The sequence below is a fragment of the Jaculus jaculus genome, chromosome 6 (assembly GCF_020740685.1).
Source record: "Jaculus jaculus isolate mJacJac1 chromosome 6, mJacJac1.mat.Y.cur, whole genome shotgun sequence".
Taxonomy (NCBI): Eukaryota; Metazoa; Chordata; class Mammalia; order Rodentia; family Dipodidae; genus Jaculus; species Jaculus jaculus.
This window is the reverse complement of record NC_059107.1, coordinates 23,789,063-23,810,740: the sequence shown is the minus strand read 5'-3', so window position 1 is coordinate 23,810,740 and position 21,678 is coordinate 23,789,063. Positions and strand designations below refer to the sequence as shown.

Sequence of the window (21,678 nt, the reverse complement as noted above, 5' to 3'; positions counted from 1 at the left end):
CGCGTGCTGGGGATGCTATTGGCAGAGGTAAGCAGTGCCTCAATTTCTATATCTGGGCTCCACATAGTGCCCAATGGGCCCAGTAGAACACTGAGCCTGAGAAGTGAGCACACAGGCTGTTTTGGAAGTTTCTGACATAAAGCGGAATCATGCAATGACCCTAAAGGCACATTCAGTTTGCTTCCGCTTTTGAACACTACCTGGGGTGGTGGGGGGGAAACATGCACAGCACCTCTAATAACACAAAGATTCTGATCAGGTGACTGAAGGGGGTCGTAGGCATCCTTCTCCCTCTTTAAGTCAATCCACTGCTGTGCCCTATACCAAGAATAAGTGAGAAGCACATGTGATTTGAAATTAGGGTGTTGGGTATCAGACCTTAGTGTCCATATCCACCAAAAGGAAAAGGCTTTTTCAAAGTGCCAGATAAGCACAGCACCTCTCCTTTCCCTAGAGTGTGAGTATTCTTGTGTTTGGAGGGTATGTCTGAGAATTACAACTGATAAGGGGTATCCACGCTTGCTTTTGCATATTAAGTCAAGTCCAGCTACCACTATAGATGTGAATAAAAGGTGAACATTGATTTTTTGGCTTGTACTAGTCTACTTTGGGCAGGGTCCCAAACTTCTGGGAATATACCACTATACCCCTCAGCTAACAGGTAAGCTTTGGGCAAATAGTGCAGGGAGTCCTGGACCCACTTCTTTTCTGGCAGGCACCAGGCTGGCTGCCTAGGCATGAGAGGAAAGGAAGCTCCTCCTCTCTCCCCACCACTGCTGACAAAAATGGAAGGTTTACACCAGGGAGAGGCAAGGCCTGCATTCCCCATGTTGCCTTGTCTTTTCTCATAGATGGGGGGAGTTTCAGCATGCATGTTGGGAACTGTTTTGGAGTCAGCCTCTTTTAGCTGGTGTTTTATAGGTTTGCTTTGCAACACAGCCCAGCCAAACTGGGGAGATCTGTCATAGCTGCCCTGAATCCAAGCCAGAACCATCAAGTGTTTCAAATAAACTTCAACACACATCCCCATGGCCTCTGCCTGGGCCAGGAGATCTGCCACTGGCAAGCTCAGCTGACAGAGCAGCAGCAACGGGGGCTGTTTGTCGGGGCCAGAAGCTGCAAGCAGGCTTTGTGGCCAGCCTGGAGGGCTCACATGCAGGTGGCACCCTGCCCCCGAACTCTCAGCATCTGCTGCTTTGCATATGACATGGCTACATACACCCCATGGACGCAAACCGACATGCATGGCAAGGGAAGGAACACATCATCAATCTGCTGCACTAAGTCACCCATAAGTCACCAGGGACACAGCTGCCGTGAGACACAAGCCTGATTCTAATTCAGCCAGCACTCAGTAAAACGAGAGTGGAGGTTAAAGCAGACAGATGTACCCCAGGCAAGGTTAGCTGTGTCTGAATGACCTGATCTTATACAAAGACCTGGTGGGAAGCATTGGCCTCTCAATCCTGTTCTTGTCCTGCAGTTCTGGACATAAGTGGGCTAACGTGGCTTTCACCCCTAGCCAAGATGTTCTCAGCACAATGACTCTTCTTATTCTATTCAGTTTCTGGCTGAAGTGAACCAAGGTAGCGTGAATCAGAACACAGACCTAGGTTAAAAATCCAATGGCTAGAAGACCACTGCGCAGGTCAAGGGTGGATTTGCAGGAATGACAACTCTCAGCTCATCTCCAAGGAAGGAGACAGTGAGGATGCTTAATTTCACATCCGATAAATGTCATTTAGAGTCATGAAGGAGGAACTCCTCAGATTTAAATGGATTCGAGGAGGGAAAAACATCACGTCCATCCATCACTCATCATTATGTTATTTTTTTTTTTTTCCAGGAGCCAACAAGCAAAATGTACAGACAGGAGAGGGCTTCGAAATTCACAAATCCGTGGCCTCTCCCCCACCTTCTCACCACCAGACATGGTGAACAAGGCTGCCTTGACTTACCTATAAAATATGCCAGCAAAATGGCCAAGAGGAGGGCCGCGGCGATGGCGGACAGGGCGGCACATTTCCAGCTGCAGTATTTGGAGGGTTTCTTCAGCTTGAAGGCCTTTCTGGAGAACGTATTCCGGGGCAGCAGGCGGGGCGGTGGCGTATAAACAGTTCCTGAGGTCAGGGGGTAACCCGGAGAAGAGCTGCTGAACAGTGGCGTGCTTCCAGAAGAGGTCTTAAAGAGGAAGTGCCTGCAAGGGAAGGAGAGAGGATCAGCCTGGCCCCCGTTGGCTGCCTTTCCCCTCGCTCTCATTCCCGTAACCTCAGTGCTACTCAACTGACCTCACCTTCTGGGAGGAGATGGGATTATATAGGCGATACACCTTAATTCCATAAACTGGCCTCATTTTATACTGTCACACATTCATCTAGACTTTTGTCTTCCATAACAATCCTGCAAAGTGCTCACAGCACAAACGAGAAGTGAATTATTGTCGCCCATTCAGAAGTGATGACAATACTGCTGACGTCAGGCATTAACCCCTCTTAGAGATGTGCTATTGAAAGGCGCTTGAAATATGTCGTACCACTCTTCACACACTGACGTTATCACACCTCCAAATTGAGATCTGAGAAGTTAGGTTTGGAGAGGTCAATTAACTGGATAAGAACTCAAGTGCAGAGCTCTGTCTTTTGATAAAATCTGTGCTTTTCAACGCTTCTACGCCTGACCTTGGCTCTTGGACTATTGTCATCCCTCCTTCCATCTTGCTTCCCATTTTGAGACTGCCTCTGAGGTCATGTGATCATGCTTATTTCTCTGGAAACATAGTGTCTTGTTACAGCGTAACAGCTGCAGAGCAGAACACACAGTCTAAAAGAACACGTGACTCTGCAGGGTTAGGAGGTGCTGACCCAAAGATGCTTCAAAGAGCACCGCTTCTCTGACGACAGATTATTCTCATATACATGCCATGAATAAGATTTCAAGTATGCCTAGCTGTACCTGGTTTAAAACTATGATGTGGGCTGGAGAGATGGCTTAGTGGTCAAGCATTTGCCTGTGAAGCATAAGGACCGCGGTTCGAGGCTCGATTCCCCAGGACCCACGTTAGCCAGATGCACAAGGGGGCGCACGTGTCTGGAGTTCGTTTGCAGTGGCTGGAGGCCCTGGCGTGCCCATTCTGTCTCTCTCTGCCTCTTTCTCTATCTGCCTCTTCCTCTCTCTGTCTGTTACTCTCAAATAAATAAATAAAAATGAACAACAACAACAAAAAAATAAAACTACGATGTCTCCAAGGTCATACACAGTAGACTGTAAGGTGTGGCCAAGTAGATTCTAGAGTCTGAATAGCTGGGGGACAGTAGGTAGGTTTCATTTTGTACCTAGTTCATCTTCATGTTTTCATCTTCTAACTTAGAGCCCAACATGCAAGGGAGCTGTTGTCAGCAAATTAATGAATACTTGCATGAATAAGTGGAATCCCCTCATCATTTTTCAGTTGTACTTGCTACAAATACAACCAAGACTTCAAAATCTTCATACAGGAGTCCTCTTTCTCTTCATATTTTCAGTAGATGTACCTTGATTTATTGGCCAATCATATCATGTTATCACCATACTACATGTTTCATGGGCAGCTACACCTTACATTAGACCCATGAAGTGGGCGTTAGGACAACCCCAGTTTTATAGATAAGAACTCTAAGGGTTGGAGTTAATGAGCATGGTCACTGGGACTCAAGCTGTGGTCTGCCTAACTTATTTTTTAAATAGTTCTAATCAGACCTATCATACCACATTACCGCATGTTCTTTTCAACTGGAGGCTACTGGGCGTTCTCATTGGGACATAGAGGCAAGACCATTGTCATGATACCTATTTGTATCTTGGTCACATCCAGAGGAAAAAAATCCCACAAAATTAACTTTGAAAGTATTTGGGTCCTTTATGTATACCAAACACGCCTAATATTGCTGAGAATCATGTCAGAAACCTGTCCCATTAGCAAAATATTCAGCATGGTTAATTTTAAAGCAAGCAGCTGATATTTAGTCTGAATAAAGCTTATATTCTATAAAGAAGGCTTTAGATTACTTGTTGCATAGCTCTTTAACTTTTTTTTTTTTAATTTTAGAGGGAGTGAAAGAGAGAGAGAGAAAGAGAGAGAGGGGGACAGAGGGAGAGAGAATTGGCTTCTCAGGGACTTATCCACTGCAATTGAACTCCAGATGCTTGTGCCACCTAGTGGGCACGTGTAATCTTGCCCTTGCCTCATCTTTGTGTGTCTGGTTTTTGTGGGATCTGGAGAGTAGAACATGGGTCTTTAGGCTTTGCAGGCAAGTGCATTAACTGCTAAGTCATCTCTCCAGCCCCAATAGCTCTCTTTAATGAGGTCAATCAAAGGTGTCTTTCGGAAGTACAGCCATGGGCATGATGTTTAAAGCAGCATTTTGGAGCAAGTTGGATCTGGGTCAGCATCATGGTGGTACCGTTCACAGAAATGCAAGCTCCAATAAGTTCCTTAACCCTACTCTTAAAGAAGCTTTTTCTTGTCAGCTGTAAAATGGGGCAAGAGGAGCTTAGGCGCTGCCTATGTGGTTATGACAATCGTACAAGATCACATAGGGAAAGCACTTAGCCAAGTGATTCTCACAGTAAGTACTTGCTCCATTATGAGTAGTTTTTATCATGAATTTTTCAGAACAGCATAAGGAGCTCATAAACGCTAATTTTAATTTAAAGCTTGATGGATGTGGAACACACTCTTCAAGAACTTTCCCACACCTCACCACGCAACAGCATTGCGCACACAGCATGAAGCAAGACAGGAGCGAAAAACTCTTCAGAGGCTTGATGCAGAAGTCCATCAAATTTATCTCTTAGGCCAGTTCCCAAGAGTGGGACATGAAAGTCGCGAACTAACAAACCAAAAGACTAATGGAATTAAAAGATGTTGTGGGGAGACAGAGAGCTGGAAGATACATGAGCCCAATGCTCATTCTCTTAAGTGGTCCTACCCATTCCCATGGCTTCAGCCTTCACTGAAAGGCTGAAATCTGAAGACTTGTTGTCTGTAGCTTGACTTGTTTCCCAGTGTCACACCCGCATCCCAACTCTGTGTTGGGCATCTCATCTTCCACGTTCCTTACAGTTACCTTCTCAATGGCTGGGACCAAACACCTGACCAGAAGCGGCTGGTGGGAGGAAAGGGTTTATTTGGATGACGGTTTCATCCCGGTGGGGACTGCATGGCAGAGCGGGGGTGGGGCGTCACGTGTTACTGCATTAGCTGGGACGTAGCAGAAAGCGTGAGCTAGCTAGGCAAGGGGGACCTGGGTCATAGCATTCCAAAGCCTGCCCCCAGCAACACGTGTCCTCCGGCAGGGCTCCATCTACCACGTTGCCACCAGCTGGGGCTCAAGAATGAGTCTTAATGACAAACATATCAGGTCGGGGATGGGGGGTTGGGAGAGAGAAGAAGAAGACATTTCACATTCATGCTATCACAACATTCCATGATCCAACCAAATCAGACTATTTCCTTCAGCCCCCTGTCTTTCTCACTACCTCAGAACTATAATAATCTACATCTCCTCTTTTTCCTTCTTCCAGTAGGTTAAAGAATCACATCAATTTATTTCTATCACCCACTCCTACTGACCCTTCCCTTGAATGCTCCTGCCTTTTTTTTTTTCACAAGCTACAAATGCTGCAGTGCGCTGGCTGACAAACTTCCCATCACTCACTAATACCTAAAAGGGGACAACTTCAATGTGGGGCCAGGCTTCCACAATCATGAACCCGCTCTTTACCAACGTCATTGTGGGGTCAGCTCCATGTGCTGGATGTTTCTGCCACACCAGAAGACACAGTAATACTGTTCACACTGCTTTGCCTTTGTGGATGGGATGAAAAGCTCTCTTGGACGTTTTTCCTGGTCTTTCTCACTAAACCTACCCTAGTGGGTTACCTCCAACCACCTACCTGTGAAACAGATTCCAACACCCTTTCTACCACCTTGTGCATTTATGAGTTTATTCATAAACCCAAGGCTATCTATTACATATAAATTTTAATTTTTAAAAAATGTTCTCTTTACTTGAGAGAGACAGAGAAAGAAAGAGAGAGAGAGAGAGAGAGAGAGAGAGAGAGAGAGAGAGAGAGAGAGAGAGAGAGAGAGAGAGAGAGAGAGAGAGAGAGAGAGGGAGAATATGAATATGGGTGCACTAGGGCTTCCTGCCACTGCAAATGACCTCCCCATGCATGTGCCACTTTATGCATCTGGCTGTCAGGCTTTTCAAGTAAGTACCTTTAACCAGTGAGCAATCATTCCAGTCCTGCCTAATTTTTGTTTATTCATTTATTTATTTGAGAGAGAGGGAGAGAGAGAGTGAGGCAGATAGGGTGAGTATGGGCATGTCATGGCCTCTTGCCACTACAAATGAACTTCAGACACCTATGCCACTTTGTGCATCTGGCTTTATGTGGGTCATTGGGAAACTGAATCCAGTCCATCAGGCTTTGCAAGCAAGCACCTTTAATGGCTGAGCCATCTCTCCAGCCTGGGCCCTGAATAATTTTTTAACATGCCTTCTTCAACCAGAATGTGATCTCCTAGACATTTGGCACTGATAGATATGGCTCATGTGTGTCCAGATTCTAAACATTAGTGCCTGGACATTGGCCATATTTGTGGACAGAACAATAAATAAATAATAATAGAAATGCTTTAGTAATAAGGAGATTAATAAAATGAAGGCCAAGAAGTTTGTATCAAATGATATTTTAATATGCTTATTTATAAGAAAATATAGAAGGACTATTATCTCCTTTTTAATATTTAGAAAATATTTTTAAAAAATTTCACGAAAGACAGAGAGAGAGAGAATTGGCACGCCAGGGCCTCCAGCCACTGCAATCAAACTCCAGATGCGTGCGCCCCCTTGTGTGCATGTGTGACCTTGCATGCTGTGTCACCTTGTGTGTCTGGCTTATGTGGGATCTGGAGAGTCAAATATGGGTCCTCAGGCTTCACAGGCAAGTGCCTTAACTGCTAAGTCATCTCTCTAGCCCAGAACTATTATATCTTAAATATGAGATTGTTTTATGAAATCTCAAGATCCTCCCTTTGATAGTCTAGTTTATTTTCCATAATTCCTTCTTCAAAGGAATATCACACATGCCCAGCTCAATCCCTAAGTAAAAATTTTTAGTGCTATTTAGAATAAAATCAGGTTTTTTTCATGGTCTACAGAACCATTATGGTCTGTCCTCTGGCCACCTTTTCCACTGAATCTTCCAACACCCTTATCATTCCTTGTTCTGTCTGTAACATTGTCATTTTGCTATTCTTTTATATATATATATATGTGTGTGTGTGTGTGTGTGTGTGTGTGTGTGTGTATATGTATGTATGTATAATTTATAAATTTGAAAGACAGACACAGAAAGAGCAAATATGGGTGCACCAGGGCCTCCTGCCACTGCAAACAAACTGCAGATACATGCTCCATTTTGTACATCAGGCATCATGTTTGTACTGGGGAATTGAACCTGGGACATTAGGCTTTGCAAGCAAGCACCTTTAGCCACTGAGATATCGTTCCAGTCCTTGCTATTGTTTTTGGTATTGCATCTTCCAGCTTCTATGCCTATGCCCTTGTGAACCTTTCTACCTGGAAATATTTGTATAGCTTTTCTTTCATGCCATTCAATTTTCTGCTCTAATATCACTTTTTAAAAGATTTTAAAAATATTTTATTTTTATTTATTTATGAGAAAGAAATTGAAAGGAAGAGAAAGAGAGAGAGAGGATGGGCGTGCCAGGGTCTCTAGCCACTGCCTACGAACTCCAGTCACATGCACCATCTTATATATCTGGCTTATGTGAGTACTGGGGCAATGAACCTGGGTCCTTTGGCTTAGCAAGCAAACGCCTTAACTGCTAAGCCATCTCTGCAGGCCTCTAATATCACTTTTTTCAGAGCAATCTTCCCTTTCATGTTCTGTTACTCTTCACCATGACAGCCACTCTTTCTTCCATCCTTATTGTCTCATTTATTATTTTTCTCTATCATTGGAACTGAATTTCCTTTTTATTGGCTAAATATTTTATTGATATAAAGTAAAACTTGATATTATGTTTTAGAATTGAACTTCTACAGCTTAAAATCATCAGTATTTATCTGATTCATTTAATGCTAGAGTCTAACAGGGAGCACAGAGTAAATCTTTGTTAGATGAGTTGACCTCTAAATTTTCTCAAGGTCAAAATATTGAATGCTGGGCTGGAAAGATTGCTTAGTGGTTAAGACTGTTGCCTGCAAAGCCTAAGGACCCAGGTTCAATTCCCAGTACTCATGTAAGCCCGATGTTCAAGGAAGCACATGTGTCTGACATTAATTTTCAGTGACTAGAGGCCCTGTCACATTCACACACTCTCTCTCACATAAATAAATAAATAAATAATGCTAAAAAATATTGAATGCTAGAAGTATAGGTCTGCAAACCTCTTATATTTGAAATTAGACTTCCTTCTGCCATCTTGAGACCTGTTTTCTGAGCAGACATATATATGCCTGTGTACACATAGGGAACTGAATGCATTTGCATACACAATGCCACACCTTCCACAGGAAACAGGACCTACTGTAGACTTCACAGATGGCATTGTCCCTATATGCCATGTCATTGGCACTGTGCTGATTGTGACCATCATAGCTAAATGAAAGTAGTTATCATAGCACTTCTTTTTAGTTTCCTGTGTTTAAAATTACTAAATAAAATACCAAGGGTAGTAAATATACCAAGGACATGATAAATTCTGTTTCTCCTATTCATAACCTGGTGATATCAGTTTTTGCAAGAATAAATTTGGCAAAAACAACAAAAAAAAAGATAAGGACAAAAAAAAGACTTCATGGTAAAAACCATTACTAACAACATAAATAAAAACAATGGGATGGTGAGATGGCTCAATGCTTAAAGGCACTTGCTTGCAAAGCCTGATAGCCTGGGTTCAATTCTCCAGTGCCCACATCAAACAGATGCAGAAAGTAGTACATGTGTCTAGAGTTCATTTTCAGTAGCAAGAGGCCCCAGGGACCTATACTCACTCTCTGTCTTTCTCTCTCTCTTTTTGTATATGAGAGAGAGAGAGAGAGAGAGAGAGAGAGAGAGAGAGAGCAAATTAGCACACCAGACCTCCAGCCACTGCAATCAAACTCCAGATGCGTGTACCGTCTTGTGCACATGTGTGACCTTCTGTGCTTGTGCCATCTTGTGCATCTGGCTTACATGGGACCTGGAGAGTTGAACCTGGGTCTGTAGGCTTTATAAGCAAGCACCTCAACTGCTAAGCCATCTTTCTAGCCCTCTCTCTTTCTGTATATCTACTGCAAATAAATCATTTTTAAAAAAATAATAAAAAGCACAGAAAACCCTAAAACAAAATGGTTTTCAGACTGTGTTCCCCCAAAATTGCTTTAGCATTACTTGGCTTTTAAAGCACACACTTTTTCTCCCTCCCTCTCTCTCTCTCTCTCTCTCTCTCTCTCTCTCTCACACACACACACACACACACACACACACGAACTCTGGTAGAGTATTGGTGGATAAGCTCCCAGATAATTCTAACCTATGTTAAAGATTAATAAACTCTAACTTTAATTGTACCTTCCAAATGTGTCTGAGTGACGGAGAACATAATCAGGATGTGAAGAGGTAAATTGTTTAAAATTTAAGTTTTGAATGCAGATGTCTTTCAGGCAAAGTGTTGTGAAGTCTATAACTTACTTTCCAATGACTCAGCAAAAGACCGCTCTTTCTCTATCTACACAGATGAGGCAAGTGTGGCCCAATGACAGCAATTGTTGAAACTAGGTAGTGTCTTTTCCTTGTGCTAGCCTTCCAACTTTTCTGTGTATTTGAATTTTTTCTCCTAAAATAATGATGTGGAAAAATAATGTGACCTTTGATTCACCAGAAAATTGTAGTCACATGTTGAAAATAAATAAAGTATAATACAGTAAAATAAAGCAAGACCCTCAGGAAACAGTCTAGTCATATGGTCATAGGGAGGCCCAAGAAGGCTTGGGAGCATTCTGATTTCTCCCTGACCGGGCTATTAAGACAGTTTTTCCCCCTCAGGGGCCTGCTCAGTGTGTTGGCGAGGAATCATTTCTGATGCCCCAGCTGAACTTCTTCCCAGCAGTTGGCCATGGAAGTGGCTCAGCTTAGGACTCCAGGCATCAGCAGAAATGTGTAGTTTCCAAATGCACTTGACATTTTTCAAGCACAACTCAATTGCTCTCAGAATTGGCCACTTGTGCCTTGGAAAGGAAAGGCAAATGAGGGGCCCCCAAAGTGCTGTCCTTGGAGTTTGCTAACACTTCAAGAGATAGAGGAAACCAGTCCTTGATGTCTTACAATAATAATAGTAATAATAATAATAATAATAATAATAATAATAATAATAATAGTAATAACAACAACAACAGAAGAGCCTGCAAGTTTCAGTTCCTTCCTACCTTTGTGGGGGTTGGGGCTGAAATCCCAGCAGCCTGCAGGGCACAGGTAAGAGGCTCAGATGGAATAGGAACGCTAAAAGGGGGGCACTTACTCTGTGTGCTCAGCCCCGGCTCCTGAGTGTTAGTCATTTCCTGAGAATACATTGATCATTGCTTCCCCTCAAACTATCCATCTTTTTGGTAAATGTCATCACTTTCCCTCAAGTGAAAACAAAACCATTTAATAAGAACTGAGAGAGCATACCTGGCAGCCATTCTCCCATACACTTTGCATGACAGTCAGGATGTGGATTTGAGGCAGAATCTGGGAAAATCGAGCTTCTGTCTCAAATTGGCTTAGATAATTAAAGGCACCTCTCCCCCCCCCCCCCGCCGCCCCTGATTAAACAACCATGGAAGATTTGAAAAGGACGTCTAACAAATGAGAAAACCCAGGCCTAAAATCCATGCAGGAAGAGTCCCGCCAATTTAGAAAGTTGTGAATTTTTATTTCCTTGGGATGCCCAAAGAGCTTGGCTAATGTACAGTGGAGGACTTGGACAAGTGGTGACCAACTGCTGATTTCAGGCCCCAACAAGGATTTTATTTTTAAACATTTCTTTTCTTGATCAATCACAAGGAAGCTCTGTCATTAAGCTCAAACTAGACCAAGGCAACAAAGACGTTAACACACACAAAACCCTGTAACACCAAGTACCATTTTCCTGCTTGCACGGAACCTGTGGAGTCCTTAGAGGCAGTTTCCCCACTTCCTGTCCATTCGGCTTGATTCCTAGGGGAAATTCCAGCAGGGCTACGAACAGAAAATGCACTTCACAAATAATCAGGCTGAAGCAACTGCAAAAGGTCAGACGCTATCTTTCTCGCTTCTCACTCCTCCTTTCTCCCTCACACTGTCTCCTGCTATCTCATCACAGTGCAGCATTCAGCCAGCCAGCGCAGCCCAGGACTTGTGCATGTCTTGTTGCTCATGAAGCCAGCTGCAGCAAAGAGATCCTTCTTGAAGCAAAGCTAAAGTCTTGCCATGTTCTCAATCAACGTTCTGTCACACGCACAGAGGAGGCTCTGGTTATCTATCAGTTATTGGCTGTTACTCTATTGAGAAAATTGGCCTTCCCAGTGAATAAACTCGTGGGTTCTCAGAGATGCGGATGAAAATGTTGATATACAGCCCATTAATTCCCAGGATAGCTTAGATATCATCCAGGCAGTGGCTGAGATTTGATAAAAAGCCGGCACAAGGAAGAAGGTGGCAACCCAGCAGGGACAGGGGCGTGGTGCTCAGTGAGCAAGGCCAGGTATGCACTGGGAAGCGAGGCTTGATCGCATCTTCCTGGGCCTGACCATGCCCTTTGAAGCATCAGTTTTATTGTCTCTAAAGGAGTACGTTTAATAAAGAGGCAGACCATAAAGGGTACTGTAGCATGTAAAGTTACTGTAATTAGGTTTTCAGGAGTTATAATAAAACATTTAGCTGCAGAGAGGTTAAATAACCACCATCCTTCCTGGTTGCTATTGTTACACTCTCCAAGGGAGGGGACGCTGGTGGTGGTTGTGGGGATGGACGGTTGATGGGTAGGTTGCTGAGGTGCACAGGGGCCGTGACATGGGGTGTAATGAAAAGAGACAAGAGTGAGAGGCACTCGGGATGAGATGGTCAAAGAAAGGAATTATGAAAAAGAAGCTGTTGGATGCGGCAGTGCCCAGCTACCAGCGAAACAGGGAATCCAGGCATCTTTTGAATGATTCCCCATTGCGAATGTAAAATGAACACACTGTGAAGAAATCCAGTACGTACATTAAAAAGTAGACAGCAAGGCCAGGCGTGGTGGCGCACACCTTTAATTCCAGCACTCAGGAGGCAGAGATAGGAGGATCGCCATGAGTTCAAGGCCACCCTGAGACTCCATAGTGAATTCCAGGTCAGCCTGGGCTAGAGCGAGACCTTACCTCAAAAAAACAAACAACAAAAAAAAAAGTAGAAAAATGTAAACTCTTAAGACCTGTCAACATTTGATCAATCTTGTTTCTAAATATAAATATTCTTTCATTATTATTAGTAGTAATTTTGTTATCTTGAAAAGCAATGAGAGCATAACAAGGAGGTGGTTGGAACCTTGCAGTCAGGCAAGCAACATTTGCATCCTGGCTCCGCACTTATAACTATATGAATTGGGAGAGTTACTTTCTGTCTCTGGAAGGTTGATGATGCCATGATTATTTCATAAACTTGTTGAGGGAATGGAATGTGGGTGACATTAGTCACATGAATAAAGTACTTGGCATCAGACTGGAATCCTGTGAATGGCTCCTGATGGCTTGAGAACAGGAACCATGTGCATCTTTGCTCTTGGCCACATCTTACCTGGCACTATGTCCAGATCATTTAAAATATCTGTTGTCAGAGCTGTGAAGATGGATCATCAGTTAAAGGTGTTCACTTAAAATATTCATTGAAGGGGCTGGAGGAATGGCTTAGTGATTAAGGCACTTGCCTGCAAAGCCCAAGGACCCAGGTTTGATTCCCCAGGACCCACGTTAGCCAGATGCACAAGGTGGCACATGAGTCTGGAGTTTGTTTGCTGTGGCTGGATGCGTTGGTGTGCCCAGTCTCTCTCCCTCTCTCACTCTCTGTGTATGTCTCAAATTAATAAGTAAATAAATAATATTTAAAAAAATTATTGTTGAAGGAATGAATTGTCATTAGTAAAATGGTGGTGTCCATATCCCCTCCAAATAAGTTTTATTTTTTTCCCAGATGAAAAGGGATTTTGGATGTTACTAATGTGTTTTGCTTTTCTTCTATTTAGAAATTTATGTTTGTGTTGAGAATTGGACTATTACTTTTAAAATTAAAACTTAAAAAAGAATTTAAATGGCTATTTCCCAAGTTCAAAACAACCAATAACCCACTCAGTGGAATTAAAAGCCCATTTCATATAACAATTCCCTAAACTTAGATTCAAACTTATTTTGATTCAGTGAGAGTAGGCTTTTTAGGTTTCTTACCCTGGACCTTTCAGTTCACAGAGGACTGTCACTGTATTTGAATTTGTCATGAGCAACTGGGAAATCCTCTATATTCCCTCTTCAAAATTTTCAGCCATACCAAAAGTACTCACAGATGGAATTATTAGCAACTCAATTTATTGTCTTCTGTATTTTAAATAGAATCTTCTATTCTTGATAGTTAAATAGTGTCACACTATGATATAACATAGCATTCTTATTGTAAAACATTTTTTTCCTTCATAAAATTACATACTACTCAATGTGATGGGCAAGGCCTCTGGATGCTACTAAAGAAACCTGGTGTTAAGCTGGAGAGATTGCTTAGTGGTTAAGGTGCTTGCCTGTAAAGCCAAAGGACCCAACTTCATTTCCCTAGGACCCTTGTAAGCCAGATGCACAAGGTGGCATATGCCTCTAGAGTTCATTTTCAGTGTCTGGAGGCCCTGGTGCACCCATTTTCTCTCTCTCTCTCTCTTTCTCTTTCTGCCTCTTTCTCTCTCTCTTAACTAACTAACTAACTAAATAACGAAACCTGGTGTTTGGTGATCAAATCCATTTCAGAATCTTTGGGAAGAAATGAGGAGTCTTCCCCCACCTGCTCTGGAGTTGTTAACTTTTTGATGACTTTTTTTTTTGTTTTTTTGTTTTTAAAGTTTACTGTTGGGAGTCTTGCTATCGATAGCAGATGAAATGAATGTTTTTGACTTCAAACTTGGCTTGGAATTCACCAAAAATGATAAAATGGGATATAGAGGCATCTATTTTAGACAGACATACCCCAAGGTTCTGTCTGACTTGAAAATTCTGACTCTGCATGGTGATGGGAGGCTTCACTCACATTGGCTGAAGAAAACACCACTCATCCAGGCATGTAGCACTGTCCCCCAGAAGCCAATGCTGTGGGAAGAGATCTGTATGCAGGACATTTACAGGAAGCTGATCTTGGGAACACTCCCTAGGGGGAAAAGGAAGTAGGCTGGGTGCAGAGGGGTGGGAGAGAGAGAGAGAGAGAGAGAGAGACAGAGAATGCATGCTGTGATGGTATAGCAAAGGGACGTTGTACAACCGTATGTAGAACTCTGGAACTGGGACGATTCTAAATTTACCACAATGTGGGCTTAAAGGTTGGTACTTTGCACTCTTGTTCTCACCAATATAATGGATGGGATCTGTTTACATGGGAGTTCCTTGGGAGAGAGGATTCTCTCCAGCTGAAAGCCTGTCTCATGAGGGCACTTGGCTGAGATTTCTTGGCTGCCAACCTTCCCATGAACTGGGAATGCTACCGTCTTGGAGATGACCTTTGGATGGACACAAAATCATCTACCTCACCAAGTCTTATTATGGTTCCTATACTTCGTTCATGCTCAGTCCATCATCACTAGATATCCTCCAATCTTCCACTTGTACGTGGCCTGTGCTCACAGCTGCCTCTGTGCAGGTCAGAGATTCCATATTCCTTTCTATGTTCATGCTGTCCCCAGGAGCAGGCTGTCCCATAAACACAAGCCCAACCATAACATGCCTCCACTGAGAACCTCCCAATTTTAGCACCTATGGAAGGCATCCAGCTTCTAATTGGTGACTACAGGGCATCTCATTCTGGCCTATTGCCTCTTTCCAACCTCCCTTTGCTTGGTTCTGGAGGCTTCTCCATATACTGTGCTGCTCCCCTCTTTAGAGTGCCTATGTGGTATTTCCCTCAGTCTGGAGAGCTCTTTCCTCAATCCCTATATGGTTTCTTTTTCTTAGGTCTTTCAACTCTCCATTCAAAACTCACTTCCTTGAAGAGGCCCTTTCTGTCCACTCATTTTTATCCCTACCTTGCCTGCAGGTCAGTCCACATCCAAGGGGATAGGAGTGGGTTTGGAAGTGATGGTGGTGTATAAAGGAACACTCACATTGAGACAACTCATTGAACATATGTCTCTCTCAGTAGCTATCTGCTTTGTTTCTTATCTTCATCTGGCACACACACACACACACACACACACACACTCCATGAAGACCAAGTTCTGTCATCTTCCTTAGCACTGTGCGCCTGGTCCCTGGGAGAGGGCCCACACAGTCTTGTTGCTTCATTGATTTTTAATGAGTAAATACAGACATGTCCCAATGCAGAGCTTAAAAATTTCCAGACAGATTATTTGATAACTGCCTGTAGGAGGTGTTGACTTTAAAATTTTTTCTTTCTACTCTTAGATAGAACAATTGCATTTTTTTTTTCATGTAGTGTGACCTTCAAAGACTCTTCTGTCACTGGTCTTGAATATCTTGGTAAATATGACCATGTTCTTATAATTCCTACACATAGCTGCTTTAAATCTGTCAAGAAACATTCATCTTTCTATTATGAGGTGCCTATTGGCACATTTCAATGTCTTGATCTTTTTTTTAAAATCAGAATTCTCAACTGCTCTGTCATGGTTGAGATATGTCAGCCATGAATACTTTGACTGTGGCCATCCTATGTGTTGAAAAATAGTGGGATAAGCATTTCGGAAAATGATTTCCTAAGATTGTACTTATCAATGGTGTGCATTTTTGTATCTCTGTCCTCCTGTCTTTCAACAGAAACTCAATGGATGCATATATTCATGCATTCAGTTATGATAATCTTTTATCCAGCTCATTTGTAATGGGGAATGCAGAGATAATCTTCCTTTAAGTTTGGAAGAGTTTTTGGTGAATGTATTTTCTTCTTATCTGTCACTTTTCTGCCCACCTATGGAGCAGTTTATCTTCAGAGGCTTTGTATCTCTGAGAACATGAAGACTTCATGGTACAGTTTCTCATCTAAATAACTTTCAAAAGAACAGAATCAGGTAATTTTCATCTCTGAAAAATCCTGTATGCACCATCCTCTACCCCAAGAAGGATCCCTTTACCTTTCTCTTATTTTCCTTGCCTGTGTAACAAGAGTCTTATCTAGAAAACCTTTTTTTATGTTTTATCTTTGGTGCCTCAAGGACTATACAAAAGTGAGAAGGGCTGCGTCTACCACAATGATGAACAGACATCATGTTGACAATCCTACAGACATTTACACAGGACACACTTGGACCTAGGCCCCAGCATCAATCAGTCACATGGACTTGGATTTTGTGCTGTGACCTCCAAGTTAAACACAGTGTTGAGACTTCAAATTTAACCATCCCAAGGCATGATGTGTGAATGGATATTTCTTTCTAGCACCTTCCTTGGAAAAGCCTGAAGCAAGAGAGGGATTTTCCAGCCTTGTTATTTTGCTGCTTTCCCTTGAACAGACTTTCAATACCTGGAGGGTCCTACTGATCCTCTTGCAGTTTCCCTTGATTAATTTAAGAAACTTTAGACTGGAGATAAAATTCACATAGTATGAAATTAACTATATTAAAATGGACAACTGAGTGGAATTTAGTACATTCACAATGTTGTATGGTCACCAATTCTCTTTAGTTTCAAGACTTTTTCTTTACCTCTCCCCTCAAAAAATCCCTAAGTCCATCAAGGAGTATCTCCCCTTTCTGATGTTTTCCTGTCCCCTGCTCTTGGCAGCCACAAGTCTGGCTTCTATTTCTATGGTTTCTCCTAGCCTGGTTATTTCAAATAAATGGACTCTTATAGTATGTGGCCTTTTATGCCTGGCTTCCTTTCACATGGCCTAGTGTTTTAAGTGAATCTCCATTGTAGCATGTATAAGAATTTCATTTTTTGTGGCTGAATACTATTCCTTTGGGTATGTGCATAACTTCTGCTTCATTCCTTCATCCACTGATGGACATGTGAGCAATGCTAGCAAGGACATGTGTGAACCAGTATTATTTTGTGCATCTGTCTTCAATCCTCCTGTGGATCAACCTCTGAGAACACTTGCTGGGTCATATAGTAAATTTACACTTGAATTTTTGAGGAGCCTCTTATTATTTTCTAAATGTGGGAAATGACAATCAACACTGAACTTTTCCATAAGGTCAAATTCTGGTTAGTACTAAATATTTTTCTAGTCTTCTTCAATCTGACATATGTCCTGGGCTTGACTACAAAACTGAATGAAATACAAAAATAAGATGCACCATGGCAGATCCAGGCGGCAGCAGGAGCTAAAAGAGTAAAACCATTTTATATCTTATAAAATGCTTTAACACACTCCAGTCATCTGACCCTCATGTCAGGAAGGAGATTCAGTAAGAGCGAAGGAGAGCTTACAATCTAGCGAAGCTACCTATTCACAGCATTTATATAACAAGATTTTTACTGTTAGTACATATTTTAAGTACTGATGATAAGCAATAGTCATTCACCAGGCTCAAGCATTGCTGAACATGATGAACACATTGTAGTGATTTGTAGCAGGTGCCCCTTATAAACTCATATTTTCTGAATGCTTCTTCCCCAGATGGTGGTGATTTGTGATGTGGAGCCTTGCTTGAAGAAGTGTGTTGTTTGGAGAAGCTTTATGGGTATATAGTCAGCTCCCCCTTGCTAAAGTTTAACCTAATTTTCCTGCTGTTGTTTTCTACCTGCTGTAGGCAGAGGTGATGTCCAGCCCCTGCTCCTCCACTCATTCCATGTTTTCCTCTGCCGTTATGAAGCTTTCCCTAAGATTGTAAGACAAAATAAAATATCTTTCCTCCTATCAACTGCTTTTTGTCAGATGCTTTATATCAACAACCGGAAGGTAACTCAACAGAAAATTGGTACCAGGAGTGGGGTTGCTTCAGTTTTGACAAGAAAATTGCTACCAAAGAAAATTGGACATTGCTGCTAGAACCCTGGCTAACACCTAAGTCAATCTGGGTGTGGATGGATTTTAAAAGTTTAGGTTGAGAGAGAAATTATATTTTACTCCACAGAGTAAAGTTACAAAGTCCTTCCTGGCCAGAATTTGAAGAATTTCTGGACTTCCCAGTTTTGGCATGCAAAGAAAGAGGATCTGAGAAATAGCAACTCAGTATGTGTTATTTGGGCAGCTGTGGCCCCATAGACACAGGATTGCAACTTGAAGCTCCAGTGGGTGGAATCCTACTGGGAAAGAGATGTCATTGGAGCAGATCTTAAATCGGCTCTAAGGTATGTGGAGAGTAGTTTGAGCTCCAGCGGTTTTGCGGTGCTGGCTATTGGTGGTGTCTCTCTGCTTGGAGCATGGAAATGGGTCAGCTTCTTCTGCCCCTGATGGCGTTCCCCTTAAATTTAGAATCTGAAATAAACCTTTTCCTCCCATAAGCTGCTTCTGGTCAGGTGTTTGCCCCAGCAAATAGGAGCTGACTCAAACTGTGGCAGGGTGTCTTATGCATTTCTAGCTTTAAGTAATAAAAAAGGACTTCCAGGCTGGAGAGATGGCTTAGCGGGTAAGAGCTTGCCTGTTAAGCCTTAGGACCCTGGTTTAAGGCTTGATTCCCCAGGACCCACTTTAGCCAGATGCACAGGGGGGCGCATGTGTCTGGAGTTCATTTGCAGTGGCTGGAGGCCCTGGCATGCTCATTTTCTTTCTTTCTCTCTCTGCCTCTTTCTCTCTCTGTCTGTCGCTCTCAAATAAATAAAAATGAACAAAAAATTTTGTTTTTAAGTGGACTTCCACAGTACTTGGGAAATATTGGAGGATATAAAATTAAAGAGATTACTGCAGACTTTCATAAGTCTTCAATTTCTGAATAATGGAAGCATCTCAGTATTGTACAATGCTTGTCTCTCTGCTTATTGGACTACAGAGTTTTATAACCACCTTTCTACCCAGCCTTAAAGTTGTCATTTCATGTTATTCTTCATTTGAGAAATAAAGATGCAATAAATTCATTTATATTTCCAAAAAGGTACACTAGGACCATAAAGAAATGAGAATCACACCAACATAACCAAACCCCAATAATAATTATTTTCTAGATTCTTTTAGACCCATTTAATAGGTGGGAGGAGGAAAGGAAAAGAGGAGAAAGAAAACATGGGAGGAAGAAAAGGAAGAAAAGTAGGAACAAGGAGGAAACAGGAGTGACAAGAGGAGAGAAAAGCAAAAGTGTCTACCTATAAAAATTAAACTAGATAGATTCACTATTTTATGAGATTTCTTTGGGACCTTGAAAAGAAATAAAATCAAGTTGGTTTATCTGAATAGCTACTAATATAGTTTGAGTGTGTTCCCCTTCTCAAACTGATACTGAAATTTCACTGCCATTGTAACAGCATTAAGAGCTGGGACCAATGAATTAGCCATCAGGTCTCTGCCACCAGGGAGGGATCAATCCATGATTGTAAGAGTTGCTTCCTTATCTTGGAAATGAATGGATGACTTACAAAAGGATACGGTTGGAGCCCTTTGTCTCACTCTCAACCCTCTCTGTGCTTCCATCACAGGGGATGCAGCCCTTGCCAAGTACTGGTCCACCCATCTTCTGTTTCCTAGCCTCCAGAACCATGAGCCAACACATTTCCATCCATTCTAAGTTATTAAATCTTAAGCATTCTATTAGAGCCAGATGGACTAGAATAGTCACCAAAGCAGTCCTACATTCAGGGGCGGGCAGAGGTTGAAGGAAACAAAAAAAAAAAATCTACTCATTTCTGTGTATTACAATTTTCCTTCTTTATGCTGAGGTGTAGGTATGGAGAGATTTCTAATATTCTAGGTTGGGGCAATGTTCTCCCTTTCTCCATAAAAATGGTTATCCTTAATACAATTTATTTTTACATTAAAATTTACATCAGACCCTTTTAGGCATAAACATATAAGAAAACCCATCAGCATATTTACCCACATTTCCTTATATGTGTAATATCCATAGGTATATTTGCTTCCTATTTAGAACTCTTCATGAAATGATATAAGAGCTCTTCAGGGATATTAATTAAGCTTTACAGCAACCCCTGTGACACATCTGCCTGCCTACATATATCTGTTAGACACTCAGAAATTAGTGCTTTGCAGAAGTGTGCCATTTAAGTGTGTTTGTAGGCCAGCCACATACTCACTGACAATGCACAGAACAGAGCCATACATTTCAGTTGTCAGAAAAAAAAGCTATTAGATAAGACAACCATCCTTTAGCATCAACTCATAAACGTGGCCATGACACTTAGTACACCTCTCGAGCAGATCCTGCAGCATCCCTCTCACAAAACAAGAACCAGGGAAGAAGGCTCTGGAATCATGGCTACTTTGAAAAGGCTCCCGATTTCCTCAGTTCTGGGTTTCCTAAGGCCCCAGGCAAGGCTTCTTAAAATATGCAAGTGTCAAGGAAAACTGTCATGCATGTTTGCCTTAAGTACCTGAAAAGCTTGTCAGTGCCATCTTGGAAGACTTGATGAAAATGCACGTGGACATGCCGAGGCCTGGTGAATTGAAAACTGCCTGACAGGAAGGTGGCATGTTAGACTGAGAGGCAGGAGCCCGCCCTCAGGCATTTTCTTTGCAAATGGCCGAATTAAACAAAACTTAAAGGCGGGTCTGGTGGAGAGAAGCTACTTCCACAGACGTCTTAAAGGATGGCAATTGAACTGGGGCTCTTTAGAACTCTTAGGTTTTGCTTGAGGAGAGGCTAAGTGGTTATGCAAAAAAGCCATGGGTCTGCATTTGTGTGGAGACAAGTGAGAAAGAGGGGAGGAAAGGGCGTGGTAGCAAGGTGAGGCTCAAGGAAGGAAAAAGGAGATCTGGGGGTCAAAGTCAGGTTGGGATTGCAGCGGCCAACTCCAGGAGGCTGGGAAGGGTGAGGGTAATGGGTAAATAGGATTTAGGAGTGCGATAGCCACTTAGGGTTATAAGTCCTGACAGAACATGGAGATTTTAGAATGAATTGTGATTTTCTTATGTTAAGTCCAGCGAATAGGACCTGAGAACTAAAATCTCAAAAGCCTTGACTCACTAAGATGTCAGCTGACCACCACTTTCAGTTTTTCCTCTTTCTTGGAACTTTTGGGGTGGATCATTTCCCCCACTATGGGAGCCCACATTCCTTTACCTAACTTATCAGCCTATTGTGAGCCCCAGTGTGCACTGAACATAACTAACCCAATCCATCCTGACTTGATAAGGGCATAAGAACCCCTGATCAAAGCCACGAAGTAGTTATTCACTTGGGACCCTTCTCGGCTCAGAAGCTTTCTGTTTCACTTTCTAAAAATACAATCTTGCTTAACTTACCCTTCTGCCATGTCTGAACTCATTATTCCTCACAGGTCGCACAAAGAGGATTCAAGAGAGTTGGCAACAGCAGCC

General features: G+C 42.4%; 1 protein-coding gene across 10 annotated transcripts in view; it reads right to left on the bottom strand.

Annotated features, from left to right (window-relative positions):
* The window catches only part of Tenm2 (teneurin transmembrane protein 2), a 1,398,763-nt gene that overhangs the window by 309,249 nt on the left and 1,067,836 nt on the right, over positions 1-21,678 (bottom strand). For all 10 annotated transcript variants that reach the window (XM_045152018.1, XM_004661036.2, XM_012949310.2 and 7 more), the window contains one exon: positions 1,959-2,197. In XM_045152018.1, coding sequence (XP_045007953.1) covers positions 1,959-2,197 — 239 coding nt within the window. The remainder of the gene's footprint in view (positions 1-1,958; positions 2,198-21,678) is intronic.